This window comes from Procambarus clarkii, chromosome 13, assembly GCF_040958095.1.
Source record: "Procambarus clarkii isolate CNS0578487 chromosome 13, FALCON_Pclarkii_2.0, whole genome shotgun sequence".
Taxonomy (NCBI): domain Eukaryota; kingdom Metazoa; phylum Arthropoda; class Malacostraca; order Decapoda; family Cambaridae; genus Procambarus; species Procambarus clarkii.
The window spans coordinates 32,294,701-32,315,149 of NC_091162.1; the positions used below are offsets into that span (position 1 = coordinate 32,294,701).

The following is a 20,449-nucleotide window of genomic DNA, read 5'->3' on the forward strand; positions in this document are numbered from 1 at the left end:
GCCAGATACCCACACCCACTAACAGACTGGCGAAGCGACTCAACGGCCTGCTGACTCCTTATGTCCCTTGCGCCTTCAGCCTGAAGTCTCCAAAAGAATTTGTTGACTTACTGCGGGGCACACGGGCCACAGGGATAAGAGCCTCGTTGGACGTAGAATCACTGTTCACCAACGTACCTGTGGACGAGACAATCGGGATGATAGCCGATAAGAGTGTATCGTGATCCAGCCTATACTCCTCTTGACATACCAGAAAATATCCTAAGGAAACTACTCCAAGCTTGTACTAAAGAGGCACCCTTCTTGAACCCGGATGGACACATGTATAAGCAAGTAGATGGGGTCGCCATGGGTTCTCCCCTAGGTGTCCTGTTTGCAAACTTCTACATGGGTACCATCGAGCAAAAAGTCTTAGTCGACATGAACTTGAAACCGGCCATATACTGCAGGTATGTTGACGACATTTTTACACTGGTACCTGATACACAGGTCATATTTAATAATATATGTCTACAGGAAAGACTGCTACCAAAATATACTAATATATATATATATATATATATATATATATATATATATATATATATATATATATACGATGTGTGCTGTGCGCCTAGGCAGTAAGACCAAAACTGTATATATATATACAATACAATTTGTGCTGTTAAAGGGTTAAAGTTACAATTAACCCATGACTGCTTCTTCAGTGTTCCTAAACTAATGAAAGTATTGTACTAAAGAGCAATATTAACTACTGTACTTTTCATTCGTGAAGTATCTGATCAAGTATTTTAACCCCTGTACTGCACTGCATTATAATATGACAAATTTGTGGTGTGCCAAAAATAAGTTACTGTACAGTGGTACCTCAGTTTTCGTATTTAATCTGTTGCCAGCATGAAACATGAAACAGCAAGAGACAGCATGAAAACTGAAAAAAAAAAAACACGAATTTTCCCCCCAAATATATTAACAAATATATTTTTTCCGTTCCACACTCCCAAATATATTAACTAAAAAATACATTTTATACAGAATAATACTCTTAGGCAGCTTACCTTTATTAATTCAACACTTTGGCTCGGTAACGACGCAGCATTGCGTCGTTCTTTTACTCGAGGGTGGTCCAGTAACGATGCAGCATTGCGTCGTTCATTAAAATATTTGCAGAAAATCCGGTTTTTATCCGAATTCTTTTGAACTGATTTTAAACTGAGCACCAACGTCTTCCTGTTCTCTTTGTTAGGCCATGTGGCACCCAGGCGGCGCGGGCCGCGCCATAGGTCCACTGTTTTCGCTCCATTGTTGTGACCGGTCACTCTTCCCCTCGCCTCCACAACATGTGAACATTTCGGCTATTTTCCGTGGCTATATTTCTTAGTGGGGCTTTAGATACTATCTGCGCTTACTCCACGATGAATAGTGATCATGAACAAGACCCTTCCAGGAAGAAATCACCGAAAACAAAGCGTTAGAGTGAGAAGCTAAGTAGTGTACACGAGAAATACAAGCGAGTGCGACTCACACCCTCTAAGTTTCAGGCTGTATTTGATGAATTGTCTGAGTTATCTAGTGACGAAAGTGTTGTTGAGACTGACACTGATGAAGTTAGTGAATGTATTGAAACAGAAACAGCAGAGGAGGATTTTGATAGTGATGGAAGTGAGGAGTCTGAGGTTGAGAGTGCCACACGTGCATGGTGAGGTACTGGAGTTCATGCCAGAGCCAAACGTACCACACGTACCCCACCACCAACAGGTTCTGATGAAGGGTGGTGTAGTGACAATACTCAATCCTTTGTAGACAGTTTTACAGCCACACCAGGCTTGACTGTTCCTGTACCTACAACTGCTTTGGGTTTTATTCAACTATTTCTCACTCAAAGCTTGCTAAAATATATGACTTATGAAACTAATTTGTATGCTTCCCAAAACAATGTACATACTGGGACAACGACAAACAAGAAATGGGAACCAATGACCGTGAAAGACATGGCACGATATTTGGGACTGATGATCTTGATGGGTATTTGCCCGTTGCCAAGAATTAGAATGTACTGGCAAACAGGCAGATTCTGGCACATACCTTATTTCAATATGTTTATGACTTCTAAACGATATGAAATGATTGGAAAGTATTTTCATATTTATAACAATAAGTCCATTCCACAAGGCCACAATCTAGACAGACTAATCAAAGTTCAATAAGTCATGCAATATCTCACGCAGAAATTCAAGACATTATACATTCCTCAGAAAAATTTGAGTTTGGATGAAGGCACAATGCCATGGCGTGGCCGTCTAGCTTTCAAGACTTATAATCCCAATAAACATGATAAATATGGAATAAAGCTCTACATGCTAGCTGAATCCAAGACTGGCTACATCTTTGATTTTGAAATTTATGCAGGAATTGGGAAAACGACAATTGAAGTGGTAATGGGCTTGATTGAACCATTGAAGAACAACGGTTACCATTTATATATAGACAACTATTATAATTTAGTTCGATTGAGTGAATTATTGCTTGAAGTAGGGGTATACACCTGTGGTACTATCAGAATGCTACATGGTGCACCTAAAACCCTTCAGATCAGTGCAAAGGGTGAATTGCCGGTAGATAAAACTGTATTCAAACGGAAGGACAATACTTTCATAATTTTGTGGAAAGATAAGCGAGTTGTTTCACTCATAACAACTTGCCACAATGTAGATACACAAGAAGTCAAACATAGGAAACGAGTACGGAATCGAGATGGAACATCTTCAGTGCAACAGGTCACTGTCAACAAGCCAAACACAATCTGTGACTACAGTACAAACATGAAAGGCGTTGATCACTTAGACCAAATGGTCAAATATTATCACTTCACAAGGAAACATCTCAAATGGATGAAGAAAATGACCTTCTATTTTTTGCAAATGGCTATCCACAATGCTTATGTGATGTACAAATACTACACAACAGATAGAAGGAAACTCATTACTTCATTTACAGGAAGAAGTCATTTCGGCACTACTGTTCTATCATCCTAGTAAATGGCCTCAGCAAAATGATGACATCCCACATGCTCCTGATGTAAATGCCACTGGAGCCAATGTTGCAACACCCAGACCATCAACACCAGGACCTTCAGGTGTGAGGCGCCCACTATTCACTTCACCCGTACCTGTAGCTGTACCTTCATCGTCTGAGTCAGAAGACGAGACTCTAATTATCCCTAGTGGTGCTTCTGCTAGGACAAAACCCTGTATTGTGGATAATCCAGAACGTCTCAACAAAAACTTGTCCCATACCCAAGTAAAGACAGAGAAGCGTCTGAGGTGTTGTGTTTGCAGAATGTCTGGTAAAAGGAGGGGGACACACTATAAGTAATTTTTTTAATTACCTAAGTGTAGTTACAGGATGAGAGCTACGCTCGTGGTGTCCCGTCTTCCCAGCACTCTTTGTCATATAACGCTTTGAAACTACTGACGGTCTTGGCCTCCACCACCTTCTCACTTAACTTGTTCCAACCGTCTACCACTCTACAGTATTTGCGAAGGTGAATTTTCTTATATTTCTTCGGCATCTGTGTTTAGCTAGTTTAAATCTATGACCTCTTGTTCTTGAAGTGCCAGGTCTCAGGAAATCCTCCCTGTCGATTTTATCAATCCCTGTTACTATTTTGTATGTAGTGATCATATCACCTCTTTTTCTTCTGTCTTCTAGTTTTGGCATGTTCAATGCTTCCAACCTCTCCTCGTAGCTCTTGCCCTTCAGTTCTGGGAGCCACTTCGTAGCATGTCTTTGCACCTTTTCCAGTTTGTTGATGTGCTTCTTAACCCTTAAAGTGCGCATCACTTCATATGAAGTGTAAATCGTTTTACCAGTCAACTGCGCTTCACTTCATATGAAGTGTATGGGTACTGCGCACGATTTGAATGGCCCGCGGTGTAGCTGGGGGTCCCATACGCTGCCCAGGGGCTCTAGTAAACAGCGGCCATTTTGAAAAAAAATCCAGCTCACGCTCCGATGGCATGGGAGGCCTCAGTTTAGCGAGAGTCACCATGGCGAGCGCACGGTCAAACGCCTCACGAGCACGCATCACTCAGTCCCTCACCCCAGAGCAAATAGCCCACGAATTATTCTCTGAAGGTGAAGAAAGTGTGTTTGACGATTCAGACAACGATGAGGATTATACACAGTTGTCGGGAGATAGTAGCAGCAGCAGTGAAAGTGAAAATGACCGCCATGCCATGGCGAGGCCTATACGCTCTCCCATGCCTCCTCGCCCATTTTCTACCCCAATTCTACCACGACCTCACAGTTCCTGTGGATATTTTCTGTTTGAGGGTGACGAGTCAGAGGGAGGTGACTCCTTTTCTGGGTTTAGTGACTCAGATCAAAGTTTTATTGAGCCTGTGGCTGGTACCAGTGGTGTAACTGGGCGAGAAATTGTCGCGTCAGCAGCATCTCGCCCAGCCAAGCGCCACCGCATGGCACCACATGAGGGACCAAGACCCTCGTGTTCACGTGCACCCACCTCACGTGCACGTAGCCGCCGTGCTTCTCGCAGACGGTATTCAGCTCCTGGTCGCCGGTATGCATCGCTTCCTCGCCGTCTTTCCTCTGCATCTCGCAGGACGCCTGGTGTACTTGAGTGGAGTGATGGTGACGATTTTATTCCTAATATTCCTCACTTTGACGATAAAGATGTAGGGATTACAAACCTTTTCCCTAACCAAGGTGAGGACATGGCTGAGATGGAATATTTTACAGCATTCTACGATGAACCACTCATGGAATACATTGTACACCAAACGAACCTGCATGCTGCTTACCTGATTGAGAGGGAAATCACAGAATTTTCACGACTGCAGTGTTGGAAAAATACCACAGTGGCGGAAATGTATGTGTTTTTGGCACTCTGTTTGTTGATGAAGCACTGTCACAAACATGCAATAAATGACTATTGGAGCAAGGACAAGACAATACCAACACCTTTATTCGGGAAATATATGTCACGAGACAGGTTTCAGATACTCCTCAGGTGTCTACATTTTGGAAGTGTTCAGGACCGAACACCTGATGATAGACTGTGGCGAGTGAGGCACTACATGAACGATGTTATTGGAAAATTCAGAGATTTTTACGTACCAGCACCGAAGCTGGTGGTTGATGAATCTCTCATACTTTTCAAGGGACGTGTTCCATTCAAACAGTACATTCCCTCAAAACGAAACCGATTTGGCCTGAAATTTTTTGTTCTTTGTGATTGTGAGACAGGATACGTGTTACACATGATTCTGTACTCGGCTAGTGATGTAGACATTCCCGGTAACGACGAACATGGATTCTCGGGGAGTGTAGTGAAGACCATCATGGCTCCGTGGATGAACAAGGGACACATTTTATACACAGATAATTACTATACAAGTCCCTTGCTAGCTCGGTTCTTGCTAGAAAATAGAACCGGATTGGTTGGTACAGTAAAGCCACAACGAAGGGAAATGCCTGTGTTTGACAACGACATTGCAGTTGGTGAGTGTCAGAGAAGGAAAAGTGATAACATTCTGTCAGTTCGGTGGAAAGACAAAAGAGAGGTGAACTTGTTGACAACAATTCATGATGGAACAATGGTGAACAGTGGGAAAGTGAGCCATAAAACAAACGCACCACTATATAAGCCAGACTGTGTTTTAGACTATAATATCAACATGCGGTTGATTGATAAATCAGACATGATGATTGGCACTGCAGAGTGTGTGCGGAAGACATGTAGGTGGACGAAAAAAGTGTTCTTCCATCTTGTGGACATGAGCATGCTGAACTGTTTCAACATGTACCTTGTGAGAACTGGACGTAAGCCCACTTTCTTTGACTTTGACTTTCTTTGACTAAGACTTTGTATTTGATGCTGCAATACAGTTATTAGGAAAGTTTGCAAAAGATGTCCCAGGTATTCAGCGGCCCATCATAAACCCACTGTTGCAGCATGCTGGTACTCCACGCCTCGCTCACACTGAAGGCTTCCTAGCACACAAACTTAAGTATTTGCCACCTGGTGTGAAGCGTGCAATAGCCCAACGTGATTGCATGGTGTGTAAAACAACGACACGTAGAGACAAGAAACGGAAGCTTGTGCAAACATGGTGTGAAACGTGTGGTATCCCATTATGTGCTGTCGACTGCTTCAATGACTACCACAGTCTAGAAATCTTCTAAGTGTGCTTCAAAGTGTGTATAGCGTGTGCGAGTGTGTAAATATGTAAACATATAAGCAGAACATATAATATAATAGACTGTAATGACATATTATATTGCCGTAATTGAAAACATTTGTGTGCGCCTGTGTATACTCAAATATGCAACAATTATTGATACAAAATATGTTCAAACAGTATTTGAAACACAATTAGTGAAAAAAAATTAGATAAAATGCGCTTAGACATTGTAAATAAATAGCGCGAAAATATATTTGTGGCAACTCTGGCTGTTTGAGGACCGCGCGCAACATCTCCCGGGCGTGTACTGCATGAGCGACCATGCAGATTGTGACGTCATCGCAGAGCTTCTCGGCTCTATTGCAACAAAAGTAAGTACAATAGAATTTTTTTTTTATTTTTCCCGTGATCAGTGAACAGAACTTAACAGATTAGCAAAAAAAAAAAATTTTTTTTTTTTTCAAAATGACATGCGCCTGTGTGGATAGCAGGATATTAGACCCCGAGCATGTTAAGGGTTAAGATATGGGCACCACACAACAACTGCATATTCTAGCTTTGGCCTAACAAAAGTCATGAACAATTTCTTTAGTAATTACCTAAGTGTAATTACCTAAGTGTAGTTACAGGATGAGAGCTACGCTCGTGGTGTCCCGTCTTCCCAGCACTCTTTGTCATATAACGCTTTGAAACTACTGACGGTCTTGGCCTCCACCACCTTCTCACTTAACTTGTTCCAACCGTCTGCCACACTATTTGCGAAGGTGAATTTTCTTATATTTCTTCGGCATCTGTGTTTAGCTAGTTTAAATCTATGACCTCTTGTTCTTGAAATTCCAGGTCTCAGGAAGTCTTCCCTGTCGATTTTATCAATTCCTGTTACTATTTTGTATGTAGTGATCATATCACCTCTTTTTCTTCTGTCTTCTAGTTTTGGCATATTTAATGCTTCTAACCTCTCCTCATAGCTCTTGCCCTTCAGTTCTGGGAGCCACTTAGTAGCATGTCTTTGCACCTTTTCCAGTTTGTTGATGTGCTTCTTAAGATATGGGCACCACACAACAGCTGCATATTCTAGCTTTGGCCTAACAAAAGTCATGAACAATTTCTTTAGTATATCGCCATCCATGTATTTAAATGCAATTCTGAAGTTAGAAAGCATAGCATAGGCTCCTTGCACAATATTCTTTATGTGGTCCTCAGGTGATAGTTTTCTATCTAGAACCACTCCTAGATCTCTTTCTTTATCAGAATTCTTTAAAGATTTCTCACATAATATATAGGTTGTGTGGGGTCTATGTTCTCCTATTCCACATTCCATAACATGACATTTATTAACATTAAATTCCATTTGCCAAGTGGTGCTCCATATACTTATTTTGTCCAGGTCTTTTTGAAGGGCATGACAGTCATCTAAATTTCTTATCCTTCCTATTATCTTAGCATCATCAGCAAACATGTTCATATAATTCTGTATACCAACTGGTAGATCATTTATGTACACAATAAACATCACTGGTGCAAGAACTGAACCCTGTGGTACTCCACTTGTGACATTTCTCCATTCTGATACATTGCCTCTGATTACTGCCCTCATTTTTCTATCAGTCAGAAAATTTTTCATCCATGATAGAAGCTTACCTGTCACCCCTCCAATATTTTCCAGTTTCCAGAACAACCTCTTATGTGGAACTCTGTCGAAAGCCTTTTTTAGGTCCAGATAGATGCAGTCAACCCAACCATCTCTTTCCTGTAATATCTCTGTGGCTCGATCATAGAAACTGAGTAAATTCGATACACAGGATCTTCCAGATCGAAAACCATACTGTCTGTCTGATATTATATCATTTCTCTCTAGGTGTTCTACCCATTTAGTTTTGATTAGTTTTTCCAATACTTTCACTATTACACTTGTCAATGATACAGGTCTATAATTGAGGGGGTCTTCCCTGCTGCCACTTTTGTAGATTGGAACTATGTTAGCCTGTTTCCACCCGTCTGCTACGATTCCTGTACACAGGGATGCCTGAAAGATCAGGTGAAGTGGAATGCTGAGCTCAGATGCACATTCTCTCAGAACCCATGGTGAAACGCCATCTGGGCCAGCTGCTTTGTTCTTACCGAGCTCCTTGAGCATTTTTTCCACTTCGTCTCTAGACACCTCTATGTGTTCTATGTTGTTCTCTGGAATTCTTATTGTATCTGGTTCCCTAAAGATTTCATTTTGTACAAACACACTTTGGAACTTTTCGTTTAGTGTTTCACACATTTCCTTTTCATCTTCCGTGAATCTATTTCCCATTTTCAACCTCTGAATATTATCCTTTACCTGCAATTTGTTGTTTATGAATTTATAGAATAGACCTGGTTCTGTTTTACATTTGTCCGCAATCCCTTTTTCAAAATTTCTTTCTGCCTCTCTCCTCACTGCCGTGTAGTTGTTTCTCGCATCTTTGTATCGCTGGTATGTTTGGGGGTTCGGCCTCTTCCTGTATTGATTCCATTTTTGTGTCTTTCGGTCTCTAGCCCTCTCGCAATTTCTATTGAACCAATCCTGTTTCCTAGTTCTGCATCTCTGTTTTGGTATAAATTTTTTTGTGCCTTTATCATATATTTCACAAAACTTGACATACATCTCATTCACTTCCTTGCCTAGCATCAAGTCTGTCCAATTATACTCACTAAAAAAATTTCTAAGGTCACCATAATGTCCTCTCCTGAAGTCTGGTTTTTCAACTGCTTCAACCTCCTTATTTTCTTCCAGCTTATAACGCATTGCATACTTTATTCCCAAAAAGACATGGTCACTTTTACCCAAGGGAGGAAGGTACTGAATGTCAAATATCTCTTCCTCCTTCCTGGTAAATATCAAATCTAGCATGGAGGGAACGTCCCCTTCCCTCATCCTCGTAGCTTGTTTAACATGTTGATACAAGAATGTTTCCAGGATGAGGTCTACAAATTTACAGGTCCAAAAATCTTCTGTTTTAGCTTCATATGCTTCCCAGTCTATGGATTTCAAGTTGAAGTCACCGACTATCAACAGTCGTGATCTATCGTTATCCGCTCTCGCTATAATCTCTCTCATTATTGTTATAAGACCTTCACGTTTACTATCTAGCTCCTCCTTTGACCATGTGCTGCTTGGCGGTGGACTATATGCATTTTCCATCATTAGTTTATCATCCTCATAGCAGATCTCTAGTGCTATTATGTCAACTTCTTGTGGATTGGCAGTCATTATTTCCTTCACCTTTAGGTGTTCTTTTACCAGCACAGCAACGCCACCGCCTTTCCTAATTTTTCTGTCCCGTCTCCAAATTGAGTAGCCCCTCGGGAATATGACCTCATTTAAAATTACATCTTCAAGTTTTGTCTCCGTGAGTGCAACAATGTCTGGTGTCTGCAGCTGTATTACATCACTTAACTCCAGTATCTTCGATCTCACTCCATCTATGTTGGTGTATGCAATCTTCAGGAACTTGTTCCCCCTCTCCTTATTCTTCACTCCCCCTCTCTCTATTGATTTTGTTGGTTTGCCTTTATGTACCACTTTACTGGTTTGCCTACCCCTATCACTTTGTAGAAAAAAGAATTTATTTCTTCTTCATTCCTGCTCTCATTTAAATGTTTTGCCTCGGCGAGGTTCAGTTTCAGCTTCTCTCTATCTTCTTTTGAAAGATCTCGTCTTAATGACCACCCTTTCCCATCCTCATCCCTTTGCAATTTTCTAGCATTCCTTAGTACTTCTTCCATCTGTTTGGCACCGTTTAGGGTGATCCTCAAAGGTCGATCTTTCCCTTTTACGTACCTGCCTATTCTCCTGTAGTCGCACACATTCTCTATATATAGTATATCGCCATCCATGTATTTAAATGCAATTCTGAAGTTAGAAAGCATCGCATAGGCTCCTTGCACAATATTCTTTATGTGGTCCTCAGGTGATAGTTTTCTATCTAGAACCACCCCTAGATCTCTTTCTTTATCAGAATTCTTTAAAGATTTCTCACATAATATATAGGTTGTATGGGGTCTATGTTCTCCTATTCCACATTCCATAACATGACATTTATTAACATTAAATTCCATTTGCCAGGTGGTGCTCCATATACTTATTTTGTCCAGGTCTTCTTGAAGGGCATGACAATCATCTAAATTTCTTATCCTTCCTATTATCTTAGCATCATCAGCAAACATGTTCATATAATTCTGTATACCAACTGGTAGATCATTTATGTACACAATAAACATCACTGGTGCAAGAACTGAACCCTGTGGTACTCCACTTGTGACATTTCTCCATTCCGATACATTGCCTCTGATTACTGCCCTCATTTTTCTATCAGTCAGAAAATTTTTCATCCATGATAGAAGCTTACCTGTCACCCCTCCAATATTTTCCAGTTTCCAGAACAACCTCTTATGTGGAACTCTGTCGAAAGCCTTTTTTAGGTCCAGATAGATGCAGTCAACCCAACCATCTCTTTCCTGTAATATCTCTGTGGCTCGATCATAGAAACTGAGTAAATTCGATACACAGGATCTTCCAGATCGAAAACCATACTGTCTGTCTGATATTGTATCATTTCTCTCCAGGTGTTCTACCCATTTAGTTTTGATTAGCTTTTCCAATACTTTCACTATTACACTTGTCAATGATACAGGTCTATAATTGAGGGGGTCTTCCCTGCTGCCAAGTGTGATGTGCCACTGTGTCCTGCACCATGCTATAGCAAATACCATTGAAAGAGGCAATGCTTGGCTGATAAACAGTAATGCTTGCCCACCATCCACTCCACCTATAAAAAAAACATGGGTTGACTCTTCAGGAAACGTTTTCCTGGAGCAGGTGGAGTGGATAAAACTAATGTTCAACCCATGTCATGCTCCATAAACAACACTGTATTGGTAAGTACAAAAAGTTTTAGTTTTTTATATAGTTTATAGTGTTGTCTCTACTTTATTGTATTGTATTAGCAATATTGTTCTTCAATTTGCCCTTATATGCATATATCCATCTAAAGCATTCTATTAGGATCACTTTCATACCAAAATGAGCGCTGTACCCCGAAAATTGATGTTAGCAATCGGAAAAAATACTAAACATTTGTGGGCGGGAATTGGGAGTGTAGCAGGTGGGCGACTGGGCGCTCCCTCGCGGGTGATGCGTGGCCCGTCTTCAACTTGTCCACGGATGGAGCGTGACCAGGTTTTTTATTTTATATGCATATACTCCTCTAGAGAATTCTATTGCAAACCCATTGATATCAAAATGAAAGACCTAGGCCAAAAATTGAGGTGACCAAAGTGAAAAGAGTGTACACATTTTATTGTTTTTGCGCGCTCCCGGGTAACTCGCTCTCACTTTCTCGGTTTGCTGCAGATGGTAAGCCAGGCTTTTAAAGTTTATATGCATTTATTTGTCTAGGGAATTCTATTGTGAACACATTGATACCAAATTGAATACCTTAGGACGAGAATTGAGGTGAAAAAGTTGAAAAGAGTATACAATTTTTAGAATTACCGTGCACTCCCGTGGAATGCCCAAACCCAGCAGGGGTAGTGCGGAGCTTGCGCGCCCAGAGTGTCAAAGTGTTAAGGACCATTGTTGGCATGTGGAAAACAGTGAGGAAGGGGGGAAGGAGGAGGAGAGGTGTTGGTGATTGGAAGGGGAGTCCCTTTCCATTATTATAGCAGCAGTGATGACATTTCTGTGGTACTCTCTCTCTTACATTTTGCAGGCATCCCACTAGGACCTGGTTGTGGCTCACTGCTTGCTTGTCTTACTAAGAATCTGTCTATAGACACTTGTCTTCCCTACGTTTTAACTCTTGTCTATAGTGAGACATCACAATATCTCCCTATTAATGATCTCTTGTTTTTTTCTCTATCGTCAATCCTCAACTATTTTCTTCGTTTCAACATTACCTCTGACTTTCTTGGAACCCATGGCGTGATATATAATAAGAATTTTTATGTTCAGAAACAAAAAAAAACAGCGTTGAATGTAATGAAACGCCATTTTCTGGGTGAGTCCCGGAGGCTTCCCGGAGCTATCCAGGCTGATATGGATATCCCTAACTTTGGCATCAGTCGATGTCGGTGGAGTTCTAGGCCTACTGGGGACCACGAGCCAGAACCTGGCCCCCTCAGAGAGGCACAGGGAGCAATGGCCCATAGAATGCACATGTGATTTTGGAGCATTTTATATCTGCCATTGACTGGGACAGGCACCTAGAGAGGTAAGTGCCACAAAACAAACCCCTATTCTGGTTAAAAACAACAAAAATAGACAAACGAGTGGACAGAACTCCCCAATTGAAAATGAGTGGACAGAACTCCCCAATTGAAAATGAGTGGACAGAACTCCCCAATTGAAAATGAGTGGACAGAACTCCCCAATTGAAAATGAGTGGACAGAACTCCCCAATTGAAAATGAGTGGACAGAACTCCCCAATTGAAAATGAGTGGACAGAACTCCCCAATTGAAAATGAGTGGACAGAACTCCCCAATTGAAAATGAGTGGACAGAACTCCCCAATTGAAAATGAGTGGACAGAACTCCCCAATTGAAAATGAGTGGACAGAACTCCCCAATTGAAAATGAGTGGACAGAACTCCCCAATTGAAAATGAGTGGACAGAACTCCCCAATTAAAAACGGGCAAACAAGCACGACGTCACACTAGACGAGCCGCACCGCATGTCTGTGCAGCTTCCCCCCTCCCTGGGAGGGGGAAGGGGAGCCCCAGACCACTGTGCCGGCGATCCAACTTGCAGTTCTGAGGCTGGATATCAAAATATGCGAAAAAAACACCTACCGGAGGGAGAGAGGGTTGCCGGGGAGTCTCCGGGACTCGCCCAGAAATTGGCGTTTCATTACATTCAACACTGGTTTTCTGGGGTAAGCCCCTACAGCTCCCCGGAGCTACCTCACCAAAGACAAAATAAAGAAGGGGGACGTACCCGGGAGGCGGTCGGTGCTCCACCTCAACTCGAAGTTGATACAGGCTGCAGCCGCAAACAAAGGCGAAAATAGAAACGAGAAAACATCAGCCAAAGACCAGGACGGCGCAGGCGACGCACGAGCAGGCTGGAGGCAAACAACGCCCAAGCAACACAGGCCCGACTAGGCCCAGGAATGGTAACGAGGTAGCATGCAGCCAAGACCCTGCTCGACCGCCAAAAACCCTGTGCCCTAATGTCAGTCCAGGACATGTGGCCAAAGATGGCAGCAAGAGCAGCAAACTTACAAGCGTCAAGGTTACGGGGAGAAACCGCAGGCTGGCTAGACTTAATAACCCTGCGATGACCGAAGAGACCTGTACTCGCGAACAGGGAAGAAGAGAAACCGGATCAACTCAAAGTGCGTTCAAGGACACAGAAGCCGTGGCACGCAAATAATGGTGGAGGGTCGCAACCAGATAATACAAGATGCACCCCCTGGCTCAACCAACCAAGAATCAACAACCCACGGACCCCTTCGGAAAGCAGCAGACTCATTCCTCGCCAGAAAAGAACGAGACGGCTGTAAACAAACAAGAAAGTTTCAGAAAAACAAACCTGAAACGAAGGGGCCACAACAAACAGAGGCGAAGACAGAAATGAGAGCACAGAGGTCAAAGACCAGGACAGCCCAGGTGACACATGAGCAGGCCGGAGGCAAATAATGCCCAAGAAAGCCCGTGCAATGGTGCAGAAGGAATAGCAAAACCGAAAGCAAACCACAGCGGCTCTGCCAGCGTCGCACGAGACAAGGCAACAGTGTGCGTCAAGCCAACAGTCCCAAACCCCCACGAGAGAAGGACAAGACCACGTCAACAAAAACCGCAGGATACCTACGAAAAGACAAAGAAAAGGAAGGACCGCCAGCAAAACCCCATACTGCCGCCGAGGCGAAGCACACAGGTATGACACCATCAGCGAAGCCACCTGACCACCAAGATAGTGAGAGACTCGAGTCAAAAGCACCAGACTGGAAGACTCGAGGAGAAGACCGAACCATCCCCGATATGGACCCCGATATTTCCCCCATCCCCGGGGGAAAACCCCTGGGATCAGACACCGAGCAAGCAGTGACCAAAACCAAGGCTAGCAAGGAACCAGAAGGAATGTCTGCCAGGGTACCAGGAACCCAAACCCGGCGAGCCGGGAAAGAACCAACCCGGGTGAGCAGATACGTCTCGTCTGGGAGGAACCCCCCGGGATCCCAAAAGGACCAACAAGGCCAAAAACGGTTTACAACAAGAAGCCGCCGCTTGCCGAAAGAGACGAGCCGTAGACTCTGCAAACAGCAAGGACAAATTCAGCGACGAAAATCAAAGAGCTAGTACCCAGGCGAGCACCACGAGCCGACACGCGAAATGCGAAGCAAAAAACAGCTACACCTCAACATGCAGGAGCAGTGTAAACAGCACCAGCAGGGCAGAACAATGCATGTGAAGCAGAGTACCAGATAAGGAGAACTAACCAGGATGTGTACCACACCAAGGCAAAATGTACTGTCCGGCACAGGAACACAAGGGAAAGACTGTAGCCAGGGCCGTAAACCCAGCTCACTCCCAACAAATAGGAACAGGAGTGGCAGGAGTGGGTGAATGGAACCTACAGCCACCAGCAGACATTGCAACACAGAAGCTGGTGGGGACATACAAGATGAAAGAACCCAAGTCCCACAACTGAACAGCTGGGCTGTCCAAGTGCAGGGAACTGAACATGTACACAGTCCAACATAGCACCAACACCAGTATAACCAATAAGCACATACTAAGACACACAACAATGTGTAGTATAGGGGAAGCAACAAAAACGAAATGTACACGATGAAGTAAATATACAGACACACTCCAATGTATACAGAGTGCAGCCAAGCATGGAACTATGGCCAAGGAAGGAGTGACCAGAAGCAAGGACTGAGTCAAGGAATGAGTGTCCAGAGAGCTTTGACTGAGGCAAGGAATGAGTGCCCAGCAAGGAATGAGCATTCAGACCCAAAAAAAGCACTAACGATGCACTTATTAGTATGATTAACTTAATTCACGCAGCTCTTGATAAAAAGGAGTTTCCTGTTGGGTTATTTGTGGACCTGCGTAAGGCTTTTGACACTGTCAACCACCAAAATCGTCTTCTTAAATTACATCATTATGGAGTCAGAGGACACTCCCTGCAATACCTCAAATCTTATCTTACTGACAGGCTCCAGTATGTTTCTGTGAATAATACAATTTCTCCCACCCTACCCATCAACATTGGTGTTCCTCAGGGCAGCATACTTGGCCCTCTCCTCTTTCTCATCTACATTAATGACCTTCCAAATGCCTCCCAACACCTCAAACCAATTCTATTTGCTGACGACACAACCTTCATTTACTCCAGTCCTGACCCCCTTGCCAGATATTAAGTCACTGCACATTCTCTCTTGTGTATTATACATATATAAAACGCTGAACTGTAATGCCAATCCTGACCTCAAAAGCTTCATTGAAGGTTGTAACAGAACCCATGAGCACCACACCAAAAATAAACACAGTTTTGATATTCCAAGGGTACGACTTAATCAAACTAGAAATGCTCTACAAATCAAGGGACCCAGAATGTGGAATGACCTTCCCAACCATGTTAAAGACTGTACCTCTCTCAACCAGTTTAAGATAAAAACTAAACACTACCTAATAAATTCCCTGTAACCTACCTTACTCCTCTATTGTCAACCCATGTTTGTTATTTTTTTTAATCAACACTGTTTGTCAACCTATTGTATTTGTGCTGCTTTTTCAGGCATGTTCCCCCTTTTTTCTTATCTTTATTTGTGTTTGTTCTCAACACTTTTTATTCTTTATGCTCAATTAGTATTAAGTTCTAGATATTAATGTTTTTCTTGCCCTAAACGCATTGCGTAATAGTGGCTTTAGGCATTGTATGTACTAGCTCTATCTATATATCAATCCATTAATGTAACATCACTTGTATGTATGTACCTTACCTAAATAAACATATTTATTTATTTATTTATTTATTTATTTATTTTATCAAGAAAGCAAAGACTGAGTCAAGGTAGGAGTGTCCAACTGATGTTCCATGGAACCCTTCCTCACAATCAGGTCTTAACCTGGGACTCGGGGACCCAATCAGGTCTTAACCTGGGACTGAGGAGCATTGATAGAAGCACATAGGAAGGCCAGGTTAAGATGCACACAAAATGGCCAGTCAATCCACTACAAACAACACTCATCCAAAAACCGAGAATCAGCGCCCGGCTGACAGTGACACCAGACTGTATACTCTTGCCTGCAAAGCATAGACACCATCGTGTCATGACACAGCTGGGCCATGTAACATTCCGGGAACAACACTTGAGGATCATGTCCAGAGATGCGTGAACCGGAGAAGATGAGGTGTAGAATAAAGGTGGAGGAGGAGGAGTCACTCCAAGCCACCCCACACCCATAAAAGCAGAGAAAGCACTAAGTATCCTCCTCCACATATAAAATCCAGAACTTCCCCAGTATCCAGGGGCTACGACTGGAAAGAAGATGAATGAGAGCGGCGTAGAACCTGCGAAAAAGGACGAGGAAAACAAACACATGTTTACACGGCACAGAAACCAAAACACCCGTGGCGCATGCGCCTGAGGACCACGCTGCAACACCCAACCCTTGGGAAGGGTGCCTACAAGGTGTACTAAACGAACATTAGGAATGTTGTGACAGAGATGTAAGATGTAATGAGAAAAGGAGATAATATAAAAAAACGATAAGAAGGATGGAAGAGGACCAATGAGTCCGAGAAAGGCCTGGAGGTAAGCCTCACCGGCAGACGTCAGACGTTCCAATATTACTGGAAGAAAAGAAGATCTTCCCAAACCTTTGAGACCCTTGAGAAGCAAGCACAAAAGCACGGAGGCTCACAGGGGCCCAGTGGCATTCGCGACCAATGGTCATGCAGGATCCTGAGACGATGAGAAAATGATGACATGATGGAGAAGAATACATGTCCTAGAAAAGAAGGGTGAGAAAGGGGTAAAATCACCCACATGATGGATGGAACCAACGGAGCCAAGGAACGCAGAACCAAACCCGAGGAGGGGACGACGCCCTACAAACTCATATGCAGAGGGTGGAAAGGAAAACCCAACTCCTTGTAACTGAAAGCCCCACCCAGAGGGTTGGAAAACCCAGGCAGGGTCCAACGAGGCCCAAGGCCCCATGCCAGCCCCTCCACGTCAGGCCCCGGGGGCGAGTTGTCCTCCCAAGCCCTGGTCACACAAGAAAAAGCCGGGGCGGCTGAAAGAGCAGGTAGAGAATGGGCCCACTGGTCAGACCGCGGAGCTACAGCTGGAGAAACGGACTCGAATGCCGGGTAACAGTGCAACTCCTGGAGCCATTGGGGGAAGGAGGGGGGTGTTCCTGGATCCCGCCCTCCTTCCCTCTAACAGCCAACGTAATACATTATGTATTAATGGAGTACTGTACTGCAGAAAATTAATAAAACTTCAAAACAAACAATATTTTATTAATTATAACAATAAACAATATTATTTAAAACAAAACAATTTGTAAGTCTATTTAGATTAAATTTTGAATAGGCCAATAAAATAAGCACAGATCATGTGAACGTTAGGCCTTGGTGAGGTGGCTGGCATCATTTGTCTCCCCTCCTCCTAGTGTGAAAACGTGTTGCTCGCGCGCGAAGGATAATTTTGAAAAATTTTTATCGATTGAATTCTTATAATCTGTCAAGATGTCTGAGAGCAGCATTCGTGGTATTCAAGATTTAAAACGAAAGAGAAAATATTTGTGAATTGATCAGAAAATTGATTTAATAGAGAAAGCAGAGCATGGATACTCTGTCACCCGTCTCGCCCAAGAATTCAGCATCGGTAAAGCTACAGTTTGTGATATAAAAAAGCTGAAGGATAATATTAGGAAATTCGTTGCTCAGAGTCAAACTCATGCAATAGGCAACAGGAAAACATTGAAGCCTGCTAAATATACGGATTTGGGCTCGTCTGTATTCAAATGGTTTACTCAGCATCGTGCGAAAGGAATTGCTGTTTCAGTTGATTCTATTAAAAATGCAGCTGAAAGACTTGCAGAAAAGTTAAACATAGACAATTTCAAGGCTAGCACTGGATGGGTATGTCAATTTAAAGAGAGGCATGGCATCATTAACAAGAAAATTTGTGGCGAAGCATTAAGTGTAGATGTTGGAAGTGTTAATGTTAATGTATAGTGCAGATGTTGGAAGTGCACTTACCTAAGGATGCCTAGGCAACTGGATTAGCACCCAGCACTAGCCATAACTAACCTCGGAGTGCAAATTGAGCTGTACAACACAGTTCTAATGACATAAATGTACAAAGTGTAAAAAGTGTAGTTTTAGTGATACAGTACTGTATACGTTTACTTCAGTAGCGTGATTCCAGTGGTCTGTACTTTATGTACAGACTGTAGTGTATAATGTACATTTGTTAGAAAAGTTACTGTTCTTTAATGAATTTATATTCATATCATATCTGGCACTCTCAGGGTATTGAGGCTAAAAGTCTGCACTAAACAACTCAACTGGTAAGTACAGTAAAACACAATAACAATTTATTGCTAGATTTAGAAACTAGATATTAGATTTAGAAAGATTACATAAGGTAATTGCATAAGTTAGGTAAGCTTAAAAAAAAAAAAAATTGGGGAAGGTCAGAGGTTTTTTTTTGGGGGGGGGGGGGCTGGACGGATGGAACGTATTCCGCACTGGAATGAATCGGCTTCGCCCCATATAGTTCGTTCAAGTGAGGACACACTGTATGTGAAGCAAACACTATAATAAAGAACAGACCACAAGCAAATGGCACCCTGTAGGGCAAAATCTGAAGGATGGCCAGTACTTAGCTGAGAAGCAGTGGGACCCACTGTGGACGATGGCAACCCAGAAGCACACTAAAGGAGTCAACCACATCAGCAACGAGACTGACCTTGAAGCTGGCTGTGGGCCTGGGACTCCAGGCAGCTGGGTGGAAGCCACCGGTACTAATAGGTTCAAGTTAGTCTTGAGGAAACCAATTGTTGGGAATGACTTGCTTGTAGAGTCTTTTTGGCCCTTTTGATACTCTGTTCTGGATGCTTTTCCAGTGAAGATGACAATCGTTCCCTGCCCTTTGCGCCTCTGTGAGGGGAATGCCAGGTTCTAGCTTTGGTCTCCTGTGACTGATGTGACCTAGTAGTGCAGAGTCATCTCAGTGAGATAGTGTCGGTGAGCCAACAAAGGGTTCCTCCCAGAAAAATATGGCTGCATACTTCATAATGATTGAAATTAACATGTTGTGTACTTACTGTATACCAAATGAGGGTGTGATAACCTACAACTTGACACTGGTTAGATAAGATGATACTACATAAACAACCTACTGCCATATCAATAATCTTATCTATTCCTACACCTTCATATGCCAACTGGTAATTTATATTTTATAATTATATTGCACACTCAGAAAGGAGCATTTCATTTCACTCATTGGCCATTTTTAAGAAAAGTCCCCATGGTTGCTCCACCTAGCCAACTGCTCACAGGACAAAAACCCCAAAACCTAAAACAAGAATTAGGAACTCATGTTAGGAAGCAGGAAAAAGAAGATAAGACCCAAGATTGAGACAAACTGGTAATATCATGAAGATGATAGCTGTCCAAGGCTACATGCCGGCAGCAGGGATTAAACAGTACATGGAGATAAGAGTAAACAAAAATCAAGTTTGACCTCCAAAAGCCTTGACCGTAGATATCTTAGCACAAGATATCTACCATAGGAACTGCGAGGTGAGAATTAGAACAGGTCAGATTACAAGTATTAATGAATATGGGAGAAGTGCAACAAACATGAGAGCCTTTGGGATACAGGCATAAGGTAGCAACTGACCACAACATAGGAAGAGATGGGTGAATAAAGCAAGCATTAATAGCAATGGGCCCTTGATGAAAGGCAGAAAATTAATTTTCAGTCATGAATGTGAGAGGAGGCTGCAGAGATAAATCTATCATAGGACCAATCACCATGGAACTTGACAATCACTACAAAGCATGGAACTTGCCATCCCTATTGCCCAAACTCATAGTCAGCAAAAATCCCACATTGTTAGCAATGTCCTCAAGAGAGGGGATCTTCTTGAGATCTTAAGTTATCTTGAGATAATTTCGGGGCTTAGCATCCCTGCGGCCCAGTCCTCGCGCAGCCCGTAGCAGCTGTTTAACTCCCA

At 42.8% G+C, this 20,449-nt stretch overlaps 2 protein-coding genes across 17 annotated transcripts in view; one reads left to right on the forward strand and one right to left on the reverse strand.

Moving 5' to 3' along the window:
* The window catches only part of LOC123757282 (peroxisomal acyl-coenzyme A oxidase 3-like), a 546,669-nt gene that overhangs the window by 518,806 nt on the left and 7,414 nt on the right, over positions 1-20,449 (reverse strand). For 2 of the 16 annotated variants that reach the window (XM_069323860.1, XM_069323859.1), the window contains exon 1: positions 19,174-19,494. The exons of 5 other annotated variants lie outside the window; for them this stretch is intronic. The gene's annotated coding sequence lies outside the window, so the exon portion shown is untranslated. Of the gene's footprint in view, positions 1-111; positions 178-19,086; positions 19,496-19,531; positions 19,616-20,449 lie in introns of those variants that run through there. 9 more of the 16 variants (XM_069323863.1, XM_069323850.1, XM_069323855.1 and 6 more) reach the window with 9 other exon arrangements.
* Positions 2,283-3,035, forward strand: LOC123757112 (piggyBac transposable element-derived protein 4-like). The gene has a single exon (XM_045740494.2). The coding sequence runs from the start codon at positions 2,283-2,285 to the stop codon at positions 3,033-3,035; it is 753 nt and encodes a 250-aa protein (XP_045596450.2).